At 46.9% G+C, this 26,014-nt stretch overlaps 1 protein-coding gene across 2 annotated transcripts in view; it reads right to left on the reverse strand.

Annotated features, from left to right (window-relative positions):
- SART3 (spliceosome associated factor 3, U4/U6 recycling protein) overlaps positions 1-26,014 on the reverse strand; it is a 108,471-nt gene that overhangs the window by 35,648 nt on the left and 46,809 nt on the right. For both annotated transcript variants that reach the window (XM_075341708.1, XM_075341707.1), the window contains exons 9-14: positions 23,048-23,155; positions 22,292-22,369; positions 14,311-14,369; positions 13,481-13,590; positions 3,450-3,562; positions 3,287-3,363 (exon numbers count right to left, since the gene is read on the reverse strand). In XM_075341708.1, coding sequence (XP_075197823.1) covers positions 3,287-3,363; positions 3,450-3,562; positions 13,481-13,590; positions 14,311-14,369; positions 22,292-22,369; positions 23,048-23,155 — 545 coding nt within the window. The remainder of the gene's footprint in view (positions 1-3,286; positions 3,364-3,449; positions 3,563-13,480; positions 13,591-14,310; positions 14,370-22,291; positions 22,370-23,047; positions 23,156-26,014) is intronic.

Genomic DNA, 26,014 nt, shown 5'->3' on the forward strand with positions numbered 1-26,014 from the left:
CGGAACTCAGTCCCTGTGGGAAATGGGCTTCGGAAGAGTGGGAACGAGACCATGACCGCATTGAAGGACACCCAGACAGAGAACTGGATGATGAGCTGATCTGAGGCTGCTTGAGCCGCCTCCGCAAACAGCCATGCTGGAGTAGTGTAGCATGTGGATCAGAATCACTATGGGCAGCAGTGAGAGTACCAACAGACATTAAATATTTCCACAAACATAACAAGGGTCTGCGATACCCTAGTTAACTCACTTAACAAAAGAGCTAAAGCCAGGGCCCATGCTGGAGGGAGCGCCTCATTTTCACACAGGCCACAGGGGTCCTCAGAGCGGGCATAGGCAAAGGAGGCAGAAGGGTAGAAGCAGAGCAACAAGCTGCTATTGAGCCACTGCCTGACGGGCGGGCAGGAATCAAAGGCAAAAGGACAAACTGCCCTAGGTAACTGATTACTGCTCTGTAGAATGAAATTGCGGCAATCCACTCAGTTACGTCTTTTTTACACACAACTGCTAGCCATTTTTTTTCCACAGATAACACTGGTACCTTTAACAGTCTATGGTGCTCTTCACATGTCAGATTTTTTTCCTTGGACCAAGTGGTTTGTGGAAAGTCACGGAGACAGGTGCTGATATTGATCCAAATGTTGGATGAAAATCGTCAATGCAAGTTAAAGGGTCAGTGAAAAAAAATGGGACAGCACTCCGATGTCATCCGTGTGCTGTCACTGATAGGAAAATGTGGATAAAAAAAATTGTTTAAAAGAACAGAGAGTCCTCAGTGGTTGATACCTTTTAATGGCTAACTGAAAAGATGGTAATAATTGCAAGCTTTCGAGACTACTCAGGTCTCTTCATCAGGCATGGTATAACACAAAATCTGAAGAGTCACATATTTATACACAACAGGACTTAGAATAGTGCAGTAAAAAAAAAAAAAAAAAAAAAAAAAAAAGAACAAGTTATATGAAACAGAACTATCTCTATGGCAGGGGGCAAACTGTTGTGGGGCCATAAATACTGCTGCAGTTCAGTGTGAAAGTTTTATTGTCCTTTGATAAGGGTCTGGTCCAGGGCTGGGACACGCTCGGATGGTCAGAGGAGCACATCTTTTAACTGATGTAAAAAGACATGAATCCATGAGACACATTCATTCCTTCTCTGAATGTGTCAAAGGTCATCATAAGTTTGTACTCCCATAGTCTCCTATCTCTCTGGGACTTGAAGTTTCCTTTCAATACCAGCAATTTCATGTCCATGATGCTGTGGTCTGGGTTACAAAAATGTTTGGCCACAGGTAGATCCATCCTTTTTTCTCTAATTGTGTGGCGGTGAGAATTCATCCTTGTCCTGAGCTGTTGTCCGGTCTCCCCTACATACAGACCCCCAGTTGGACATTTGGTACATATAATTAAGTACACCACATTGGTTGTGGTGCAGCTGAAGGTACCTGGGATCTTGTAGTCCTAGTTGTAGTCAACTACTCCTGCACGGAAATCAACTTCTTGGACACCATCATTAAACTACGGAACAATGAAATACAGACATCCCTGTACAAGAAGCCAATTGACCGTCCAACATACCTGAAATGGGACAGTTTTCATCCAAAACACATAAAAAACTCTATTGTATACAGCCAGGCTATCAGGTACAATCGGATATGTTCCAACAGTACAGATAGAGACAATCACCTTGAGGGCCTCAGAAAAACCTTTCTGAATCAAGGCTACCACCCAAGAACAATTGAAAACCAGATTATAAGAGCCACCAGAATATCAAGAAACCATCTTCTACATTATAAAACCAAAGAAGAGAACAACCGGGTCCCTCTTGTAGTCACCTACAATCCACATCTGGAGGTGTTTAGAGGAGCTGCACGGAAACTACAACCATTACTGCAAAAAGATGCCCGGTTAAAATCTATTTTTCCAGACCCCCCACTTCTGTGTTTTAGACAGCCCCCAAATCTAAGAAGCATCATTGTCAGAAGCTCCCTGTCCTCTCCAACATCAACAGGAACATTTCCCTGCAACCAGAAAAAATGCAAGACCTGTCCATTAATATTGACAACGGACAAGATAAAGATTCCCAGATCACATCAGGACTACAAGATCCCAGGTACCTTCAGCTGCACCACAACCAATGTGGTGTACTTAATTATATGTACCAAATGTCCAACTGGGGGTCTGTATGTAGGGGAGACCGGACAACAGCTCAGGACAAGGATGAATTCTCACCGCCACACAATTAGAGAAAAAAGGATGGATCTACCTGTGGCCAAACATTTTTGTAACCCAGACCACAGCATCATGGACATGAAATTGCTGGTATTGAAAGGAAACTTCAAGTCCCAGAGAGATAGGAGACTATGGGAGTACAAACTTATGATGACCTTTGACACATTCAGAGAAGGAATGAATGTGTCTCATGGATTCATGTCTTTTTACATCAGTTAAAAGATGTGCTCCTCTGACCATCCGAGCGTGTCCCAGCCCTGGACCAGACCCTTATCAAAGGACAATAAAACTTTCACACTGAACTGCAGCAGTATTTATGGCCCCACAACAGTTTGCCCCCTGCCATAGAGATAGTTCTGTTTCATATAACTTGTTCTTTTTTTTTTTTTTTTTTTTTTTTTTTACTGCACTATTCTAAGTCCTGTTGTGTATAAATATGTGACTCTTCAGATTTTGTGTTATACCATGCCTGATGAAGAGACCTGAGTAGTCTCGAAAGCTTGCAATTATTACCATCTTTTCAGTTAGCCATTAAAAGGTATCAACCACTGAGGACTCTCTGTTCTTTTAAACAATTTTTTTTATCTCTACTGGCTAACACGGTACAAAGATATATTTTACTTGTAGGAAAATGTGGAGAAACTTTTTTTTGTTCCTCAATATTGAAAAAACTGATTAAATTCTGACCAAACTGAGGAAAATCACTTATTAAACTCAGTTTGTTTTTCTACTAAGTAAAAAAAAAAACCTAAAAACCTAACTTCTGAATGAGGCCTTACCCAAACTAACAAATATCGGGGCTCCCAAAACACAAAGAAAAGGTTAGTTCCTAACCTAACCAATGTCAAGACAGGTCTACGTCTTGGACCCACATCTGCCTCTGAATGACACGAAGATAAACTGAAAAGGCTTGGTGCTAAAAGGCAGGTATAGTCTGCTGGGGGGAACCAACTTTATTTTATGAAGATGTATTGTTAGTGTCAGCCTCCAGGTGGCAGCAGACTTAACCCATGGTTCCTGTGTCCCCCAACAAAGCGACCAAGAAGTGCTGTTACCTTTGCACGCTGTTCATTAACTCTCGATAGCTTGGTTTCGGTTTTTAGAACAGCTGCATCCCAGTCTTCCAAACTCCCTAATAGAAAAAAAGAATGGCAATCGTATTGATGTTTATAAAAAACCATTACATTTCTATTGTAACATTTTACACAAGTTACCCACCTTCTAATCTCTCCAGGGTAAGCAGTACATCACACACATGCTCAGGATAATCCACTGTGCATTGCACGGCACGATGTAAAGCCTTCCTACAGTGTTGAGTGTCACCATGGGCTCTGCGAGAACACAAGGATACAACACAGATAAATACATTTTCCATATCGTACAACCTACATACCTATATCATGTCTACACTGCATTATGAGGAACCTGAAGATAAAACATGACTAATTCCATTATGCAAGAATTACAAAACACATTACATTGGAGTTGATGCCGGATGAAGATAAATGTGACAAAAATATCAGGACAACATCAAAGGACATTGTGCTCAACTGAAGGGGTCAAACTGCTGTATTCCAGCTGACCAAACACATACCATAATTGTCTACATGAAAATGTACATTAAAGGGACTCTGCTTGTTTTGGTTTTGAACAGTCATTCTCTGCTGACACTCAGTGCATCATGGTGAGGCCAAACATTTAAGTGCACCTTCCATCAACTTGTTTTCTATCCATTTTGAATTTGCATGTACCGTATTTTTCGGATTATAAGACGCACTTTACCTCCCCAAAGATTGGGAGGAAAATGAGGGGTGCGCCTTATAATCCGAATGCACCTTACCAGGAGGTGGTGGAGGTCGCAGGAGGTAGGCGTTGTGCTGGGGCGGTGCGTACCCAGATGGAGCTCTCGGCTCAAGATGTCATCTGTACACGTGCCACCTCCGGCCCTTTTGATCTCCCAGCAGCGGACTTAAGGAAAATTGCGCCCGAAGGTGGCGCGTGCACAGAGGAGATCTCGGCTTGTCATTGAGCCAACAGCTCAATCTGCATAAGCGCCGACTCCGGGCACCAGGTCTTTGAAGCCCACACCACCAACAGTTTCTGGAAGTTGCCTACCTCACAGCATGTGGGACACCCGCAACCTGGAACATCGACTGCTCCACCACTCCTGCCTCCAGTGACCCTGCGGCACCATAACTTCCCCAGTAAGAAACCACCGGATTGTAAGACAGACCCCATTTATTATTTTTTTTTCCTGTAAATTTTGGGTGCGTCTTATAATCTGGGGAATCCTATAAACCGAAAAATTCAGTTTCGGCAGGCTCCTTTCAATGGAATAATCTGTTTTAAAGCACCCTTAAAAGTGATATTGTTTTAGTTAATTAGAATGAAAATAAGTTTGAAAATCAACTTGCTTTTTCCATCTGATGACATTCTCCTGCAATGACAGCTTTTAGCGTTCATAGTGTACAGCTGGGGGAGTCCAAAATGGCTGCGGTCAGCAGCAGACGTGCATGAGGGAGCTCCTGACCATCCGATAACATCCAGCCCCCCAGCCGTCAATAATCAGTCCAAGACCCTCCACCTAGGCTACGGAGATCGGGCAGACAGAGGGGGATCCTAAATTTGACAGCAACAACAGCGCTGGGACCCTGTGGAGGCCCCTCGAGACTGAGGCCGGGAACCATACAGCAGGCCGCAGGGCCACAGCAATAACACTCCCGGGGACGAGGAGTGCTCGTGCAGAGGCGATTCAGAAGGCGACAGAGGGCTCAGACAGAGATAATTGAGGTTGCACTGAGCTGCCACCTCATCCCCCAGAATCGGCCCCATCAGCCAGCAGATCCGGCAACCAGAGAGGGGAGAAGAGGGACCGCCGCCATCTTGGAGTCCTGCACTCACCATCCTGATCCCGCGGCCCAGAGGTAGACGCGACAAACGAACAGCCGCAGACCACAGACCAGGAGACCCACGGGAAGTGGAGAAGAGACTGTCATCTGCCCGGTCGGCAGACAGAGGGAGCCGGAGCGGGGAGGTTGGCGAGTCACGCCGGGCCTTCCGGAGGCAGCCAGGAGATCGGAGGCCTCGGCCGGAACCCTCGCGACAGCTGAGGGTGACGCTCTGAGGAACCCTGCCGGGTCCGGAGAGGAGTCTGGGCGGTAAGTGATTGACCCCGCACCCCCGGACGACTCCTCGCGCCCGCGCGCCCACCCAGGAAGAACCGGGTGAGTTGGGGACAAACCCCGCCAAGACCCTCACTCACCGAGAAGGCGTGCTTTTCCTCCCCCCCCCCCTCCGCTCCCATAGCAGAACGTCGCAAGCCTGCCTGGGAACCAGAGGGCTGTCAGACCTGGGCCCGGGGTGAAGCCGCACTCAGGAACCGGACAGGGGAATCTGGGGGAGTCCTGAACCGTGAGCCCCCCCCCCCTCCCCTCTTGGCATTGTGGCTGCACTTACAACATAGCAAGAGACATACCACTCTTTCCTCTGCTGCCTGAGGGTCTGCCAGGAGTGAGACTTTTGCATTTAGGGTCACAAGAAGGGCTCTTAAGCGGTATTCCCAGACCTGGAGCTATATATCTTCCTGGACCCAGGGACTGCTGAGGGGAAAACACAGCAGAGGGATCATAGAGGACACCCCATTGGTCCTACATCATATAAAAAAGCACAGTCCACCTGACCCCCCCCCCCCCCCCACAGGGGTATGTAAAGCGGTGCAGCCCACGCTGCCCAGAGGGAGCGGAGAGACCGGACCCCCATTATACTGGATATAACACAATAACATAAAAGCTGACTTCGACATGGTCAAATTTGGTAATAAAATGGCCAGTGCTCTGCCTAAACCAGCGGTGACCACGACCCAAGCAGATGTAGACAAATTCCTCAAAAAGCATCTCCTGCCAGCAGAAGCGGGGGCTGAATGTCCTCAAAACTCATCTGCTAATACCACACAGGAAATGGAGGATGACGTCAGTGACGCAGAAGACATGGATTCTAGCAAGAGCCTTCCAATCTCCAGATCCTTTATTAAAAGGATTCTCAACAAAGCCTTGGAACCGGTAGTGAAGGAGCTCTCTCACATCAAACAGGATATTGGCCAGATAGGCCACAGAGTGGAAACACTGGAAGCCTCCCAGGCCACGATCACCACAACATCCAACGCCATCATCTCTAGTCTTCACCAACAAGAAGATAATGTCAACCAGATCCATACCATCCTGGAGGACCATGAAAATAGAGAGAGACGGAACAATCTCAGAATAAAAGGTCTCCCAGAATCGGTAGTAAACGAAGCCCTGACCCCAGCTCTTTTAAGCATCTTCTCCGACTTGATAGACACTGACCCTGTACCACCGATAGAGTTGGTCAGAGACCATAGATCTTTGAGACCCCGTCCCAGGCAGGGGGAACTATCAAGAGATGTCATTTGCCGTTTCATGGACTACCGTATTAAGGAGCTCATTCTCAAAAAAGCAAGGGAAGCTGGAACTATAAAATATGAAGACTCCGAAATCAGGATTTTCCAAAACCTAGCTGCCACAACTCTGACCAAGAGGCGAATATTGAAACCCTTCACAGAGGAACTGCGCCAACGCCAATTCCCATACCGCTGGCTATATCCATTTGGCATTGCAATAACAGCAAAAGGGAAACACTATCAAGGCAAAACATCAGGCGAAATTAGGCAAATCTGCGAAGATATAGGGATTACTTTGGAGAAATATCCTGAATTAGAAATCCATAGCTCAGCAACTGCGCTACAGCAACTTCCAGAGCCGTCACCCTGGCACAGCGTCATCCCGAAGGCACAAAGGCCTAGACGCAATGCGGCACAGAAGCTCCAGACGAACTCAGGAAACAAGCTCCATGAGAAGGCCTAGGCTCAAGCCTTTTATTGCCAACCAATGTTTATGCAAGTTAAAAGCATGAAGTCACTTTAGGGGCCCTACACTTTCTGCTCCCTCGTGATGCATATCTATTCTTATCTAGATGATAAATATGTTGTTATTGTTGACTTTAACATATTGTTCTTTTTCTGATCTTTTCTTCATCCCCCATCTCTTCTGCTCCCTTCTTTCCCAGTATGGTCGTTTGTCTGGTCCATTCACCCCACCGGAAAAAGGGTCGTCCACCCGCAACCGTCACTATGCAGACACAACATAAGGTATTTAATGTGACAAGTTTTAACGCTAATGGGTTGAATTCCCCCATACCAAGGGCACAAACTCTGTCTAATTTCCACAAGAAACATATTGACATAATCTTTCTGCAAGAAACACACTTCTGCAAGGGCAAAATTCCAAGCTTTGAAAAAGCATACTATAATACGTGGTGGTTTCATGCTCCCTCCCCAAATAAACGGACTAAAGGGGTGTCGATAGCATTCGCCAAAGACATACCCTTTTTACTCCAACATGAAGTAATTGATCCGGAGGGCCGGTTCATTTTTGTTAAAGGCCTATTAGCGGGTTCCATGGTAACTATGGGAAATATTTATGCTCCAAATGTCAAACAGGTGAGGTGGCTGCTTTCCACACTAAAAAAATTTAAGACCTTTTCGGAAGGTATCCCAATACTCTGTGGAGATTTTAATGTAGCTTTGGAACTAAAATTAGACTCAACCTCAAAAAAGAGCCACATATCACTCAGGGATCTTTCTCGAGTCAAGACTGCTCTCCTCTCTCTATCCTTGACTGATGTCTGGCGACTACAACATCCAACCACCAAAGATTTTACCTTCTTTTCTCACCCTCATAAATCATATCACAGGATAGACTGCATTTTCTTACCCAGGTTTCTACTATCTAACGTCACAGACAACAATCCAATCTACGCCGAACTCTGATCATAGTTATGTCACGGCAAGTTTCACATTACAGAGGGCATATCTGATTCACCGCACATGGAGGCTAAATGAGTCAGTTCTCTCCCCAGAAGACAACAGGAAACGTATTTCTGATCGTCTCCGCAATTATTTTGCGGAGAATAAGACGCAAGACATCAAAGCACCACTTTTGTGGGAAGCACATAAAGCGGTCATAAGGGGAGAACTGATTTCCATATCCTCACACCTTAATAAACAGAGGAAACGGATCCTACAGAATCTATATGAAGAAATAACTATATTGGAAACCCAACACAAAAAATCTCTGTCCCAACAGACTTTAGAATTACTGACTGCCAAACGGGTGGCACTAAGAGACATACTCAACAAACAATCGGCCAAGTTACATTTGAGCTGGAAAAACCGCATATTTGTACATGGGGACAAGGCCTCCAAACTCATGATGTCACTAATAAAAACAAGACAGGCCTGCACGTTTATACATACACTCAAAACACCACAGGGACACCGCACTCAGGACTATTCACAAATCTCAAATGAATTTTTACAATTCTATAAGAGCCTATATCAATCCCGACCAGAAGAAGCAACAACGGAAACAGACAAGAGAAAACGCGGCATACATAACTACCTAGCCAATCTAAGCCTCCCGACACTCTCCAAAACACAACAAGAATCCCTGACAAGACCTTTTTCTCGTGCTGAGGTTCAGTCTACCTTGTCCAGATGCCCCACGGGAAGAGCGCCAGGCCCAGATGGCCTACCAACCATATATTATAAAAAGTTCTTTGACATCTTGGGGGACCATCTCCTGGCAACATGCAATGCTCTGCTCCTGGGGGATCCTATTCCCAAACAAACTCTGGAAGCCCATATTTCATTAATACATAAGGAAGGGAAGGACCCGGAAAGCTGTGGAAGTTATAGGCCCATCTCGCTTTTGAATGTGGACCTAAAAATCTACGCTAGTTTAATAGCAAACCGGGTTGCGGAAATCCTTCCTGACCTTATATCCCCGGAGCAATCCGGATTTATACGGGGAAGAGAAGGGAAGGATAATGCGCTACGCTTACTTCATCTAATGCAACATGCTAGGACCCGGAGCTTGCCCCTTGTGCTATTGGGAACAGATGCCGAGAAGGCGTTTGATAGGGTGGACTGGACCTTCCTGCGGGGTACGTTGGAGGCTTTTCAGTTTCCTCAGTCGGTTATACATGCAATACTACAGATGTACACATTCCCCACAGCCAGAATCAAAATAAATAACACGCTGACTGACTCCTTCGACATCAAAAATGGAACCAGGCAGGGATGCCCCTTGTCCCCCCTACTTTTTGTCATGGTAATGGAGCCATTGATATGCTCCATCCAACAAAACCAGGGAATTGAGGGGATTAACCTACAGGGGACTCACCACAAATCCGCCGCCTTTGCCGATGACTTGTTGGTAGTAATGTCCAGACCCGAAAGAGGCTTCCCTGCCTTCATGAACACACTAGAAGAATACAGCCAATGGTCCAACTTTAAAATTAATCTCTCCAAATCTGAAGCACTGAGTCTAAACGTTCCGAGCGATGTCATCAAACGTCTCCAGAAGTCGTTTCCATTCAGGTGGCCAAAAAGCCACATTACCTATCTCGGCATCAAAATAAGGAAAACCCCCAAATCACTTTTTGACCTAAATTATAAGCCTCTCCTTCCCAAACTCAACACGCAGATAGCCTCATGGAAAGCGCCTTTCATCTCTTGGATAGGCCGGAAAAATCTTATCAAAAGCATAGTACTCCCAAAATTCATATACCTCTTTCAAATGTTACCTATACCAGTCCCCAAATCTTTCCTTTCTCAATGTAATTCTTTAATCTCCAATTACATCTGGAACAAGCACAAACCAAGAATCAATTTTCACATTCTAAGTCTCCCAAAGGACAAAGGGGGAATGGGTCTCCCAAACATATCCGTATATTATAAAGCTGCTGTCCTCTCTAGAGCAGTAGATTGGGTCAGATGCCCCCCGAATAAGTTGTGGACGGCAATAGAGGAACACCTGGCCCCCTCCCCCTTACGAGCTCTTTTACTCGCCCCCCCTTGTCAGGGAAATAAAAGGTCTTGCGCCAATGAACTGACTAGAACACTCTTGGACAACTGGAATCGTAACATAGAGCTCCTGGCCCCTCCTCTTTCACCACTTACCCTAATCTCCGATATACTTGACTCCAGTCTGAATCTCGCCAACACCGCGAAATCTACATATCTAAGTAATGCAAAGATCCCAGTCATAGATCTTCTAAAAGACCGTTCTTTGGTCTCAAGGCAGGAGATGGGTGAGATCCCCCTCCTTTCTAAACTCACATTTCTACATTATATGACAATAAAACGCACAATTCAACCATTACTGTCACAGTCCAACCTCACTAGACCCTTAACCGCATTTGAATCGTATTGCTCGCAAACAAGGTCTCCTAAAAAAATCTTATCTCGCTTATATAACACCCTACTTACAAAAGAATTGGTAGTAAAAAGAGCTTACATATTGAAGTGGGAGAAAGATCTGAACACCACATTTACTGACGCTCAAACGAATCAAATTTATAGGGCCTCGCATGGACCGTCATGTTGTGTGAGGGTTCAAGAGAGTTCCTTCAAAGTAGTTGCGAGATGGTACATAGTCCCGGACACGGCCGCTGCTTGGCAGTCTGCCTCTTCGGGTCTCTGCTGGAGATGTGAGGGGGATAGAGGAACGTATATGCATATTTGGTGGACGTGCCCTCGCCTCCAGATATTCTGGAAGATGGCAATCCAGTTGATTTTTGACCTTACAAACAAGCAGGGGGGCCCAGAACCCATGCATCTGCTACTAAATTTCCCATTGTGGCCTAATGATAAGGCTAACTCGAAACTGGTGTCTTTTGTGAGCTCAGCTTGCAAACTGCTGATTGCTCAATTGTGGCGCACGGCTAATATACCCACCATCTCGCAGCTGTTACAGAAAATTGACCAACTATACCACGCGGAGGAGCTCTCTGCCCTCTCACGACAACAATTGTTCTTCTTTGGGCAAGTTTGGAAGACCTGGAAGGACTACAAATACAATCCTTCTTTTCTGACGGCGATTGCGCAGGGGATGACTTAAAAGAAACCTAGGCTGTCTTCTCCCCCCCCCATTAGGGGACCGAGTGAGCGGACGACCTAGTCCTGAGTACCATGAACATATGATGAATGGACCCTAGACCAACACCCTTTCCCTACTCCATCCCCCCCTATCCTTTCCCCCTTTCTAAAATCTCTTAAACCCTCTATCTCCCTTCCTAAAGCTGGGGGGTAGGTGCTGAGGGCTTTGCTCGGAGCCCTCAGTGATTTCCCCCCCCCCTCCCCCCTTCTCCCTCCTTCTATTTTCTTGCTTCCGCTATATGTTTTCTTCTCTATTTTCTCTCCTTTAAATAGGAAAAAAAAAAAAAGGTTAAAACTGTTCCTCTTTTTTATACTGTTATGAAAGTAGGACATGATCTGGCTCACCTTCCACTATTCGCCTGATATAATGACTTTTGCATGATTTGAGACTCTGTTCTACAGACGACATTGTACCTGGAAGGTGGTTCAATGCAGTTTAATGCAAATTAGTTTCATAGTGATGCTAGTGATGTCCATATTTTTCTTGTTAGGCCTAAGCCACACGGCGAGAAAATCGGTGCGAGTGGAGTGCAATAAAACATCGCATTCCACTCGGACCAATTCTAGCCTGTGTGACAGCACACATGAGCGATTATTTTCTCAGCCCTAATCGGACCGAGAAAACAATCGCAGCATGCTGCGATTGTAATCCGAGACTCTTTCTCTCGCACCCATTCAAGTGAATGGGGCGAGAGAAAAATCGCACTGCACTCGCGGTACATCGGTGTACCGTGCGTGCAGAGCGAGAATGTCTATAGCCGGCTACACAGGCGAGAGGGAGAGAAATCCCTCCCTCCCCTCCTGAGTGCCAGCCCGCCCCCTGCAGCTGAGGTCTGCTCGCACGAACGGACCTCAGTTGCAAGGACACAAGCATGAGACTCGGCTCTGCTGTACTGCCAGCACGAGCCGAGTTTCATGCAAGGGGATCGCAGTAGTCCCCGTGTGGCCCCAGCCTTATGTGCATACATTCTGTTTATATTGGTTTAATAAACAAAACATTAAAACAAACAGTGTACAGCTGGTTTCCGTGGACCTCTGCCACGTGACATTGGCCGAGTGTGCGCCTTAGTTAACTCCTCTCCTGGAATGTAACTTCTAACAAACCAGTCAGCACTCTCCAGCCCAATGACTTCTAAAGTGCAGTTAAATGCTCACCTCATTCCCCTATCCTATGAGCTCCTGCCAAGGTGCGGTTTTAAATCTTGCAGAATCACCAGTCCCCTCAACAAGCTTTATAGCATGGTTCATTAGTTGCAGTGATAACAAACATGCATCTTTTTCAATGGTGTTTGGTTTGCATTTTTCCCAAATTTAACCACGTTTTCATATGTTTTTATTACTCCATTTTATTTTTACAATACATACCAGTTCCATACCAGTTTAATTGTTTGATCAGTTAGATAATGCACTGAACTGACTCAGGCTTGCCTGCATCTGGAAAATCAATGTTTTCTCTGCTACAGATCTAGCAGTTATACAGATCTTATGAATATGCTGGACTACCTGGGAGCACGCCAAGTAGTCCTGCAATGATAATCTACTGCTGATTAAACAGTGATTTTATCAAAACTACACTAAGCAGCCCAGTAAGTGACACCATTGGAATCAGGATCTCTACCCCTACGTTATGCTGTTCTCAGATTAGGTGGCAAAAACCTGGTGACAGACTCCATTTAATACTGTCCTGCAGCCATTTAATGGATTTAGCATAGGTTGTATCTTACAATAAAGTACATTTCTTTATGAAGATAGATAGAAGAGCTCAATGTACAAAGGAAAAAGCCAACCTGTGTTCTCACCGATTACCAGATGGTAGAAAGAAACTCAGAGAGAAGGATAGAAAACTATAGTAAATAAAAAATATGTAGTGTGTGTACAAATCAGATTGTTTTCCTATGCCTGTCAGATTGATTTAAGGGGATTGTCCAGTCATTTGATACGGATGTCAGATCAGCGGGAGTCCAACAGCCGGCACACTAATCAATGCAGCACTGCTCTGCTCTAATGCGTGTAGTGGCCGCTACTGGGTATTGCGGGTAGCATTTGAGCAGTGCCGATACTGGGTGCTGGACCCCACTATTATAAAATGATTGACCCAAGTAAAAGGTCATCAATATAATCACCAGAAAACCTACAGCAAGGAGATGTAAAGTACATTGCCCGCCAGTAATGTTAAATGCTCATATATGCTGAAGCAGAAAAGTCACTGACTAGCTCTGACCGCTGTTCTTACCTTTCTAAGTTGTAATACTCCAGCCACATATTGGCAAACTTGGAGTTGCCTCTGGTCATGATGCTATCCCACAGCTCTCTAGCTTTCTGCATGTTATTGCAGTGTCGGGCCTAAGGAATGAAGTGGAAATATTTTTAATTTCACATTGAAATACCCCTCTATAATGTGTCGGATTGTGACACAGAATATACAGCAGAAACCAGCAGCGTACACAGCAGAGAAAATGAATGCCACTTCCTTGCATATTTCATTCAGCCAGTAATATATAAAATGCACATTAGTTTGTATATAATTATTTGGCCTTGATATATCTAGCAAAGTGAAAAATATTTGCATAAACAGGTCATTTCTATCTATAGCTCCTGAGCTGCCATGAAATGGGTGGGTGGTAGCAAAGGGGACACAATAGGTGGCAGAATCTTTCATAGTATTCAAGCCATAATTAACAAGGAGCTGTGCATATCATTCGTTCACCATCTCCGGCTGTGACAGCGAGTGCACAGACACTAATCGATATCATAAGGGTGCTTTACACGCTGCGACATCGCTAGCGATCTTGTTAGCGATGTGACACGCCAGATCACAGATGCGATATGCCGAGATCGCACATGTGACCGGCGCTATAAAAACCGACCTATGTGCGATCTGGGCAGATCGCATCTGAGATCTGGCATGTCACATCGCTAACGAGATCGCTAGCGATGTCGCAGCGTGTAAAGCACTCTATACTGCATCTAGCAGACACAACGGAGCGGAATCACAGCCGGAGATGGTGGATAAACTGCAGGTGGAGCCAGCTCTTCAGTGTATCGCAAGGTTTGAAATCTTACCTCTATGCTCGCCCAGTTCTGCATGATGCTACAAGACGGATCTCCGCTTTCACTAAACCCTGTGAAGATTGCAGAAACAGTCAATATAACAGACACTTGACACTCCTTATAATGACCTTTTCACCCAACTAAAAAGGTTTGGACAACAGAAAATAAGAAAAAAAAATGTTAATATTAAAACTATAAGTGATATAAAGATGTGGAGGGGTAATGTTGGTGGTCTACTGTTGTGCTCGTTTCTTGGTGCTCTAGGTTAGGAGGGCAATGATTTATTCTAAAGTGGTAGAAGTATATTAGGAGGATTCTATAAAAAAAATAAAGGGCATTATGTACGGTCCCCAACAGTGACATAACAAGTCCCAATACACTTGACTTTGATTGTTTTGTACCTAACTTCATAAAGGGCACAAGGACATTTATGGCGGAATCAACGATGTGCCTGGTGTCTTCCATGTGTAATGTCTCACATTTATGCCACTTAAACTCCTTATACACAATTTAGCCGACTGTACACTTTAGTAGAAGTTATTCTAACTCCTGCATTATAAAAGGATGCCTATTGCAGATTTTATAATAATAATATTTATTCATTTATATAGCGCTATTAATTCCACAGCGCTTTCCATACATTGGCAACACTGTGCCCATTGGGGTCACAATCTAGGTTCCCTATCAGTATGGTTATATTGAACAGTGCCGTGCTACATTGATTTTCTATGCCCTTTATGATCACACAGAAAAGTGAACAAACAAGGACGGCGTTACATGTATTCTATGTTACACAGAGAATGGAAATGTAGGCGATCGGCTTTTGTCTGGGACTTCTGTGACGTATAAATCTACTAGCTATCTACATGTGTCAGTTTTATTTTTCTTCCACCTGTGCACCAAAGATCCATTCTATTAACCGTCATGTGGACACAAGCTTTCTGTAACCTGCCAGCAAGCTCCGCTCAATCTCTCCTGCTCAGCCGCTTAAGCCTCTTTCACACATCAGTGTTTTTGCCATCAGTCACAATCCGTCGTTTTGTGAAAAAAGCGCTGGATCCGTTTTTTTCTCATTGACTTGTATTAGCGACGGATGGCTTCACGCTTCATCCGTCGTGCGACGGATCCTTCGAGAAATTTTTGTCCGGCCGATGGAGCAGACGTCCACAGGAACGTTTTTTGTGTGCGTCTTCGTCCGTCGTTTGTTATAATGGAAGCCTATGGGCTCTGAATCTGTCGCAATCTGTCAAATAACGGATCCATCTTTTTCTAACAGAGCAAGCTCAGATGTGTAAATTCTATTCTGGTCAGAAAAAAAAGTGGCACGACTGATCCTTTTTTTTTTTTTTTTTTTTACATGATCCGTCACATCAGTTTTACTACAATCTGCGACGGATTCGTCACATCAGTCACAAAATGGATTGTGACTGATGGAAAAAACTGAAGTGTAAAACAGGCCTTAGTTATCTGAGAGATCAGAGCGCAGCACATATGAATGCTCTACAATGTGATCTAAGAAAGCAGACAGGGAGGTCTGGAACTGCTGCATACGGTAATATATGTATAAAGAAGGGAATTTTGTTTACTTACCGTAAATTCCTTTTCTTCTAGCTCCAATTGGGAGACCCAGACAGTGGGTGTATAGCTACTGCCCTCTGGAGGCCGCACAAAGAACTACACTTAAAAGTGTAAGGCCCCTCCCCTTCTGGCTATACACCCTCCCGTAGGAGTACAGATTCCTCAGTTTTAGTACCAAAGCAAGAAGGAGGAAAGCCAATAACAGTTTCAAAAACAAATTCAATCCGATAACATGATCGGAGAACTTAAGAAACAACATGAACAACATGTGCACCCGAAAAACGAAACCCTAAGAACAAATAGGGCGGGTGCTGGGTCTCCCAATTGGAGCTAGAAGAAAAGGAATTTACGGTAAGTAAACAAAATTCCCTTCTTCTTTTTCGCTCCTAATTGGGAGACCCAGACAGTGGGACGTCCAAAAGCAGTCCCTGGGTGGGTAAAAAGATACCACATGAACGGGCTGTCAGACAGCCTCTTCCTACAGGTGGGCCACCGCCGCCTGAAGGACCTGTCTACCTAGGCTGGCATCTGCCGAAGCGTAGGTATGCACTTGATAGTGTTTGGTAAACGTGTGCAGACTCGACCAGGTAGCCGCCTGGCACACTTGCTGAGCCGTAGCCTGATGCCGCAATGCCCAGGACGCACCCACGGCTCTGGTAGAATGGGCCTTCAGTCCAGATGGAATCGGAAGCCCAGCAGAACGGTATGTGTGAAGAATTGGTTCCTTGATCCACCGCGCCAGGGTGGATTTGGAAGCTTGCGATCCCTTATGCTGACCAGCGACTAGGACAAAGAGCGCATCAGAACGGCGTAGAGCCGCCGTGCGAGAAATGTAAATCCTGAGTGCTCTCACCAGGTCCAACAGATGTAAACCCTTTTCAAATTGGTGAACTGGATGCGGACACAAAGATGGTAAAGTGATATCCTGATTGAGATGAAAGGAAGAAACCACCTTGGGAGAAAACTCTGGAATTGGACGCAGTACTACCTTGTCTTGGTGAAACACCAGGAAGGGAGATTTGCAAGATAACGCCGCTAGCTCGGACACTCTTCGAAGAGACGTGACCGCCACAAGAAAAACTACCTTTTGTGAAAGCCGAGAAAGGGGAACCTCTTTCAAAGGCTCGAAAGGCGGCTTCTGGAGAGCAATGAGAACCTTGTTCAGATCCCAGGGTTCCAATGGCCGTCTGTAAGGAGGAACGATATGACAAACTCCTTGGAGAAAAGTGCGTACTTTAGAAAGCTGTGCCAAGCGCTTCTGAAAGAATACGGATAGCGCGGAGACTTGACCCTTAAGAGAGCTAAGCGACAAGCCTTTTTCCAACCCAGACTGCAGGAAGGAAAGAAAAGTTGGCAATGCAAATGGCCAGGGAGAAAACCCTTGAGCCACGCACCACGCTAAGAATATCTTCCACGTTCTGTGATAGATCTTAGCTGAGGATGGTTTTCTAGCCTGTCTCATTGTGGCAACAACTTCATGAGATAAACCTGAGGCCGCTAGGATCCAGGACTCAATGGCCACACAGTCAGGTTCAGGGCCGCAGAATTCAGATGGAAAAACGGCCCTTGAGACAGCAAATCTGGACGGTCTGGTAGTGTCCACGGTTGGCCTACCGTGAGATGCCACAGATCCGGGTACCACGACCTTCTTGGCCAATCTGGAGCGACGAGTATGGCTCGATGGCAGTCGGACCTGATTTTCCGGAGAACTCTGGGTAACAATGCTAGAGGTGGGAACACATAGGGGAGTCGGAATTGCGACCAATCCTGAACCAAGGCGTCTGCCGCCAGTGCTCGGTGATCGTGAGACCGTGCCATGAAAACTGGGACCTTGTTGTTGTGTCGCGACGCCATCAGATCGACGTCCGGCGTCCCCCAGCGGCAACAGATCTGCTGAAACACGTCCGGGTGAAGGGACCATTCTCCTGCGTCCATGCCCTGGCGACTGAGAAAGTCTGCTTCCCAGTTTTCCACGCCTGGGATGTGAACTGCGGATATGGTGGACGCTCTGCTTTCCACCCACGTCAAAATCCGTTGGACTTCTTGAAAGGCTTGGCGACTGCGTGTTCCCCCTTGGTGGTTGATGTACGCCACCGCCGTGGAATTGTCCGACTGAATCCGAATCTGTTTGCCTTCCAGCCATTGTTGGAAGGCTCGCAGGGCAAGATAGATTGCTCTGATTTCCAGAACATTGATCTGCAGGGTGGACTCTTCCAGAGTCCACATCCCCTGAGCCCTGTGGTGGAGATACACCGCTCCCCACCCTGATAGGCTCGCATCCGTCGTGACCACTGCCCAGGACGGGGGAAGGAACGACCTTCCCTGTGACAATGAGGTGGGGAGAAGCCACCAACGCAGAGAGTCCTTGGCAGTCTGAGAGAGGGAGACAGTCCTGTCGAGGGACGTCGATTTCCCGTCCCATTGGCGTAGAATGTCCCATTGTAGAGGGCGCAGATGAAACTGCGCGAACGGGACTGCCTCCATTGCTGCTACCATCTTTCCTAGGAAATGCATGAGGCGCCTCAGTGAGTGCGACTGGCTCTGAAGGAGAGATTGCACTCCAGTCCGCAGCGAGCACTGCTTGTCCAGTGGAAGCTTCACTATCGCTGAGAGAGTATGAAACTCCATGCCAAGATAAGTCAGAGATTGGGTCGGGGTTAGATGAGACTTTGGAAAGTTGATAATCCACCCGAAACTCTGGAGAGTGTCTAGTGCCACTTTCAGACTGTGTTGGCATGCCTCTTGAGAGGGTGCCTTTATAAGCAGGTCGTCTAGATACGGGATGACCGAGTGACCCTGCGAGTGCAGAACAGCTACTACTGCTGCCATGACCTTGGTGAAGACCCGGGGGGCTGTTGCCAGACCGAAAGGTAACGCTACGAACTGCAGGTGTGCGTCGTGTATGACGAAGCGTAGGAAACGCTGATGCTCTGGTGCGATCGGCACGTGGAGATACGCATCTTTGATATCTATTGATGCTAGAAAATCTCCTTGAGACATTGAGGCTATGACGGAGCGTAGGGATTCCATCCGGAACCTCCTGACTTTTACGTGTCTGTTGAGCAACTTTAGATCCAGGACGGGCCGATACGATCCGTCCTTTTTTGGGACCACAAACAGATTGGAGTAAAAACCGTGACCTTGTTCCTGAAGAGGGACGGAGGTCACCACTCCTTCCGCTTTTAGAGCGGCCACCGCCTGCAACAGAGCATCGGCTCGGTCTGGTGGGGGAGAAGTTCTGAAGAAACGAGTTGGCGGACGAGAACTGAACTCTATCCTGTACCCGTGAGACAGAATATCCCTCACCCAACGGTCTTTGACGTGTGACAGCCAGATGTCGCCAAAGTGGGAAAGCCTCCCACCGACCGCGGGTGTGGGAATCGGAGACCTCAAGTCAGGAGGACGCCGTTTTGGCAACGGTTCCTCCGGCTGCCCTTTTTGGGCGTGACTGAGACCTCCAAGAATCTGAGCGTCTCTGGTCTTTTTGAGTCTTTTTTGACGATGCGAATTGGGACCTGCCCGGTCCTCGAAAGGACCGATAACCAGACTGACCCTTCCTCTGTTGGGGTCTGTTTTGTCTGTGTTGCGGTAAGGATGAGTCCTTACCCTTGGAGTGTTTGATGATTTCATCCAAACGCTCTCCAAACAATCGGTCACGAGAAAAAGGCAAATTGGTTAAGCACTTCTTGGAATGAGAATCTGCTTTCCAATGTCTCAACCACAGGGCCCTACGCAAAACAACGGAGTTGGCTGACGCCACTGCCGTGCGGCTTGTAGCGTCAAGAACAGCATTAATCGCGTACGACGCGAATGCCGCCATTTGCGAGGTCAATGGTGCTACCTGCGGGGCAAATGCACGTGTGACGGAGTCAACTCGCGCAAGCCCGGCTGAGATAGCTTGGAGTGCCCATACGGCTGCAAAAGAAGGCGCTAATGACGCTCCAATCGCTTCATAGATGGATTTCAGCCAGAGCTCCATCTGCCTGTCAGTGGCATCTTTAAGTGCCGCTCCATCTTCAACTGCAACCAAGGATCTAGCTGCAAGCCTGGAAATTGGAGGATCCACTTTTGGACACTGGGTCCAACCCTTGACCACCTCAGGGGGAAAAGGATAGCGTGTATCTTTAAGCCGTTTAGGAAAACGCCTTTCAGGATAAGCGTGGGGTTTCTGGATTGCGTCTCTAAAGTCAGCGTGGTCCAGAAAAGTGCTTAAAGTACGCTTAGGGTATCTGAAATGGATTCTCTCGTGCTGCGAAGCTGACTCCTCCACAAGAGGAGCTGGTGGGGAAATATTTAACATCTTATTGATGTTAAATATAAGATCATTAACTATGGCGTCACCATCTGGTGTATCTAGATTGAGAGCGGTTCCAGGATCAGAATCCTGATCAGTTACGTCCGCCTCATCACCCATAGATTCATCTCGCTGGGATCCTGACCATTGAGATGAATGTGAAGGCCCGTCATAGCGAGCCCGCTTAGGCTGCCCGGGGCCATCGTCCGAGTCAGAGTCTTCACCCTGAGGTGTATATGCCCGTCCCGGAGCTTGGAGCTGAGGGGGACCAGGGGGCAATGATTGCACAGTGTCCGTGGCCTGAAGTACAGGCCTAGCTCGCAATGTGTCAAGAATTTGTGACATAGTGAGAGACATTCTGTCAGCAAAAGCTGCAAACTCAGTGCCTGTCACCTGGACAGCATTCACAGGTGGTACACCCTGGGTCACGTCCAGCAGAGGCCCCGGCTGTGCAAGCGCCGCAGGGGCCGAGCACTGCACACAATGGGGGTCCGTGGAGCCTGCCGGTAGAAAAGTCCCACATGCGGTGCAGGAAGCATATAATGTCTGTGCCTTGGCACCCTTGCGTTTTGCGGACGACATGCTGCTGGCTCTCTGAATGTGAGAGAGTCTATAGCCAAAGGGCGACCAGCGCTATGTAATACCAAGTATTTGTAGCAACAAAATACTAAGAATACTACTGGCACAAGAGGGGGTGAGCCCTGAGGGCTGCTTACCGCCCGCTGAATAGCGGGTAAGAGGCGCAGAATTCCTTGTCTGGGTCTCCCCGGCTCCCCTCTGCAGCTCAGCGTGTCAGCAGGAATGGCTGCCGGCGTCTGTGGAGAGGGGCGGTCCGTGGGAGTTCCCAAACAAAAGTGCGGGAAACAGTGTCCCCTCTGTGCCGATTGTGAGGGCTGGAGTATAATAATTATAATAATAATTTTATTCATTTATATAGCGCTATTAATTCCATAGCACTTAAAACGACTCCAGCCCTCAGCGCTGATGCACTGGCCAGCGTCCCGCCCCTCTCCTGACTGGCAGGTCTGGGGGCGGGAACGAACGGGAGCAGGCCGCAAAAGCCGGGGACTCGAGTTATCAGCGCGGCCGCCGTAAAAGCGCGGGCCGCGCTGAAGTCCCCGGCGCACCACAAGTGCCAGCCGCGCCGCAGTCCCAGCGGCCGGCATGACCGATTTCTAGATGTGGCCAGCGTCCCGCCCCTCTCCTGACTGGCAGGTCCGGGGGCGGGAACGAACGGAAGCAGGCCGCAAAAGCCGGGGACTCGAGTTATCAGCGCGGCCGCCGTAAAAGCGCGGGCCGCGCTGAAGTCCCCGGCGCACCACAAGTGCCAGCCGCGCCGCAGTCCCAGCGGCCGGCGCGACCGATTCCTGGAAGTGTGCCTGCTTCAGCTAAGCTGAATGAGGCCATGGCACAAGCGCCGTAGCGCTGATGTCCCCCGGCGCACTACAACACCCAGCATGCTGCGGTGTGAGCGCCTGCACGGGGACACAGAGTACCTTGAGGATGCAGGGCCATGTCCCTGATGTACTCCGCTCCATCCAGCATCTTGTCCAGGGGCTGTAGATGGAGCCCGGTCTCAGTGCCTGGAGACCAGTAAATCCCACTTCACCCAGAGCCCTGTAAAAAGGGATGGGGAAGGAATCAGCATGTGGGCTCCTGCCGCCGTACCCGCAATGGGTACCTCAACCTTACAAACACCTCCGACATACAGTGGGGTGAGAAGGGAGCATGCTGGGAGCCCTGTTTATGGGCCCTCTTTTCTTCCATCCGACATAGTCAGCAGCTGCTGCTGACTAAAAACAATGGAGCTATGCGTGCGTGTCTGACCTCCTTGCGCACAAAGCTAAAACTGAGGAATCTGTACTCCTACGGGAGGGTGTATAGCCAGAAGGGGAGGGGCCTTACACTTTTAAGTGTAGTTCTTTGTGCGGCCTCCAGAGGGCAGTAGCTATACACCCACTGTCTGGGTCTCCCAATTAGGAGCGAAAAAGAAAGGTTGCACAGATATAGATTATATCAAATCTATCTTCAGTCTGTTCCTAAGCACTTTAAAAAAATAAAAAAGTACAAAACTTGCAGGGAACTGAACAGAAATCATCGTACCGGTCTACAAATACTTACTTTCTTCCACTTCTTGCTTAAGGTAGTCTAGGGCACGAACAAATGCAGCTCTAAGCTCCTCGTGTTCTTTACTGGAGTCTGAAAGGTCAATGAATCAGATAAGAAATAATGTATACGCGGCTTTATTACAAACCGTCCAATTCAGTTTTGTGAATGGTGCAGAGTTTGTATCTTCCCAGCTTAATTCTAATGTATTTAGTCACAAAGCACATATATGGCTCAATAAAGTGGCCATACTCCAATAACTGTAGGCTGAATGTCCGTTTGGTAGACCGCCATCTCTCCAGACTCCTCCATACACATGAGCGCTCAGCTCTATAGAGAGAATATGAGTGCTATGGGGAGAAAGGAGAAAGCGGCTTCCCTGAAAAAAAGAATCAGGGGTGGAAACGGAAATTCCAGCCACTCGATCTGTTGGAGTAGACTCAAAAGACCCCAATACACATCAGAATGTCAGTCATATGGTTCCTCCAAAATCAGCAGGTTTGGCCGATTTATCTATTTGGCCCTTACTCAGCAAAAACAACATGTTTCATTACGTGAACCCCCAGTCATACTGGACAGTTCCACAATAGCCATAAGTAAGAAAATAAAGGACGACAGAAGAGAAGAAAACCTTTCCAATCAAAATCTGCTCTTGGGACACCACACTACACTTCAGGTACCCAGACCAATTGAAAATGACAGATTTGGACAATTTTTATTTGTGCAGTTAAAAAGATCTAAAATCTTACAATAGACTTAATATTTAGTTACCTTTTGTGAAGTCCACCCTTCGTCTGAGATAGTCCAAATATGACTGCCAAATGTCTACATAATCTGTGGCTTGAATGAACCCTGCATTTAGAGCCTTCTCAAAAGTTTCTATATGGGGAAGGAAAAAAAAAAAAAAAAAGACGAGAAAAGCTTCATAAAAAAAGGATCCACCAATACAAGTTCAGTGAGAAGTTCCAACTATTTAGGATTATGAACTGCACTCATACTTCCACAGATCAGAAACTTACTAAACACTAAGGCTACATGCGCACGCTGCTTTTTTTCCTGCTTTTTTGCTGCTTTTTTGGCTGCAGTTTTGTTGTCAGAACTTTCTGACATTTGACTTCCCAGCAAAGTCTATGAGAAGTCAGATTTGTCATGCGCATGTTGCAGTTTATTTGTCAGCGTTTTATTTGTCAAAGGTTTGTGACAAATAAAATGCATCATGTTCATTCTTCCTGCGTTTTTGTCAACATTTGTCACAAAAACGCAGCAAAAACGCAGGGTGTGAAAAACGCACCAAAAACGCACCTAAAATTACATGCGTTTTTTGTGACATTTCCAGGCTCTCTCTGACAAGGTGCAGTTTTGGCTGCAGTTTGTGAACACAAAAAGATGCAGCGTGCGCATGTAGCCTAACCAGTCTAAGGCTACATGCGCACGCTGCTTTTTTGCTGCTTTTTTGGCTGCAGTTTTGTCAGCAGAACTTTCTGACATTTGACTTCCCAGCAAAGTCTATGAGAAGTCAGATTTGTCATGCGCACATTGCAGTTTGTCAGCGTTTTGTCAAAAGTTTGTGACAAAAAAAAAAATGCAGCATGTTCATTCTTCCTGCGTTTTTGTCAACATTTGTCACCCATTGAAATCAATGAGGGCATCAAAAACGCAGGAAAAATGCATGCTAATCAAAAGTGGTGCATTTTACCTGCCTTTTACCTGCGTTTTTGGTACCAAAAACGCAGGTGATTTGTCAGGAAGTGAGGTAACAGGCAAGTGGTCCCGTCCCGTCCTCCACGTGTTCCCCGAAGTACCGCTGTCCCCAGGGGAGATGATGTGGAGGACGGGACTATCAGCGGCAGCGAGAGGGAAAAATCAATGTTTTCAGCTGCCAATGTCCATCCCCCTCTTGCTGCCGCCGCTGATAGTCCAGTCCTCCACGTGTTCCCCGACGTACCGCTGTCCCCAGCGTGCACGCACAGGGGAGATGATGGACCCCTCTCGCTGCCACCGCTGATAGTCCCGTCCTCCACGCTCCTGTCAGCTCCACGCAGTAGCGCGATCAGCTGAGCTGTCACTGAGGTTACCCGCTGTCACTGGATTCAGCGGTGGCCACGGGTAACCACAGTGACAGCTCAGCTGATCGCGCGGCTGTCTTCAGTTGCTGCATGGAGCTGACCGGAGCGGCGGTGTCTACTGCTTCTCCGGTCACCTCCATGCAGCAGAGCTGGAAGCGACGTTGGACCATCCTGGATTACGCCGGACATAGAGGGCTTTTTGGGGCTTATTAAATGGGAGAACAAGGGAATTTGTTAGTGTTTTTTATTTCTAATAAAGGATTTTTTCAGGTGGGTGTTTATTTACTGTAACTTACAGATTAATCATGGAAGGTATCTCGGGGAGACGCCTGACATGATTAATCTAGGATTTAGTGGCAGCTATGGGCTGCCAATAACTCCTTATTACCCCGATTTGCCAACGCACCAGGGAAAATCGGGAAGAGCCGGGTACTTTCCCAGAACAGCCGCATCTAATGGATGCGGCCATTCTGGGCGGCTGCTGACTGATATTGTTAGGGTGGGCGGCTCCCCATAACGTGGAGCTCCCCATCCTGAGAATACCAGCCTTCAGCCGTATGGCTTTATCTGGCTGGCATTAAAGTTGGGGGGACCGCACGCCAGTTTTTTTTATTTATAATTTTTTTTTTTCAATTCAACAAGCTTTATGGGCTTGTTTGAACTGAATAATACATGAAACAATTGTTGACAAAACTGCAGCCAAAAACGCACCAAAAAAAAGCAGCAAAAACGCACCAAAAAAGCACCTACATTTTTTGTGACATTTCCAGGCTCTCTCTGACAAGGTGCAGTTTTGGCTGCAGTTTGTGAACACGAAAAAGAAGCAGCGTGCGCATGTAGCGTAAGAAGTATCATATACATTACAAATGCCAAGATCTGGTTTTAAAGGCTTATTTCCATCTTGTAACAGTATAGAAGAACACTGGGATATCCCATCATTTGATAATATTTGACAAACCATCATAGCCGATAGTGTTGGCAACACTGAAATTGTTCCAGAAAATGATGCATTTCTCCCAGAAAATTATTGCTATTCCTCCTTTTTTCCCCTTTGTGTGTATTGGAATAACAAAAAAAAAGAGAATTTTGTTTACTTACCGTAAATTCTTTTTCTTATAGTTCCGTATTGGGAGACCCAGACATTGGGTGTATAGCTTCTGCCTCCGGAGGACACACAAAGTACTACACTAAAAAGTGTAGCTCCTCCCTCTGAGCATATACACCCCCTGGATAACCAGATCTAGCCAGTTTAGTGCAAAAGCTGAAGGAGAATAGCCACCCACAAGTAAAGACAGAGCAAGAACCGGAACAACCGGAGCCTCTGTCTACAACAACAGCCGGTGATAACACGCGGAACAAGAAACTGCCAACAGGCAACAGGGAGGGTGCTGGGTCTCCCAATACGGAACTATAAGAAAAAGAATTTACGGTAAGTAAAAAAAATTCTCATTTTCTTTATCGTTCCTATGGGAGACCCAGACATTGGGACGTCTCAAAGCAGTCCATGGGTGGGAATAAACAGAAAACTGGGAAGTAGGCGGAACCTAACTTCACAAATGGGCGACAACCGCCTGAAGGATGCGTCTGCCCAAGCTCGCATCTGCCGAAGCATGAGCATGCACTTGGTAGTGCTTTGAAAAGGTATGCAGACTAGTCCAAGTGGCAGCCTGAC

This window comes from Anomaloglossus baeobatrachus, chromosome 1, assembly GCF_048569485.1.
Source record: "Anomaloglossus baeobatrachus isolate aAnoBae1 chromosome 1, aAnoBae1.hap1, whole genome shotgun sequence".
NCBI lineage: Eukaryota > Metazoa > Chordata > Amphibia > Anura > Aromobatidae > Anomaloglossus > Anomaloglossus baeobatrachus.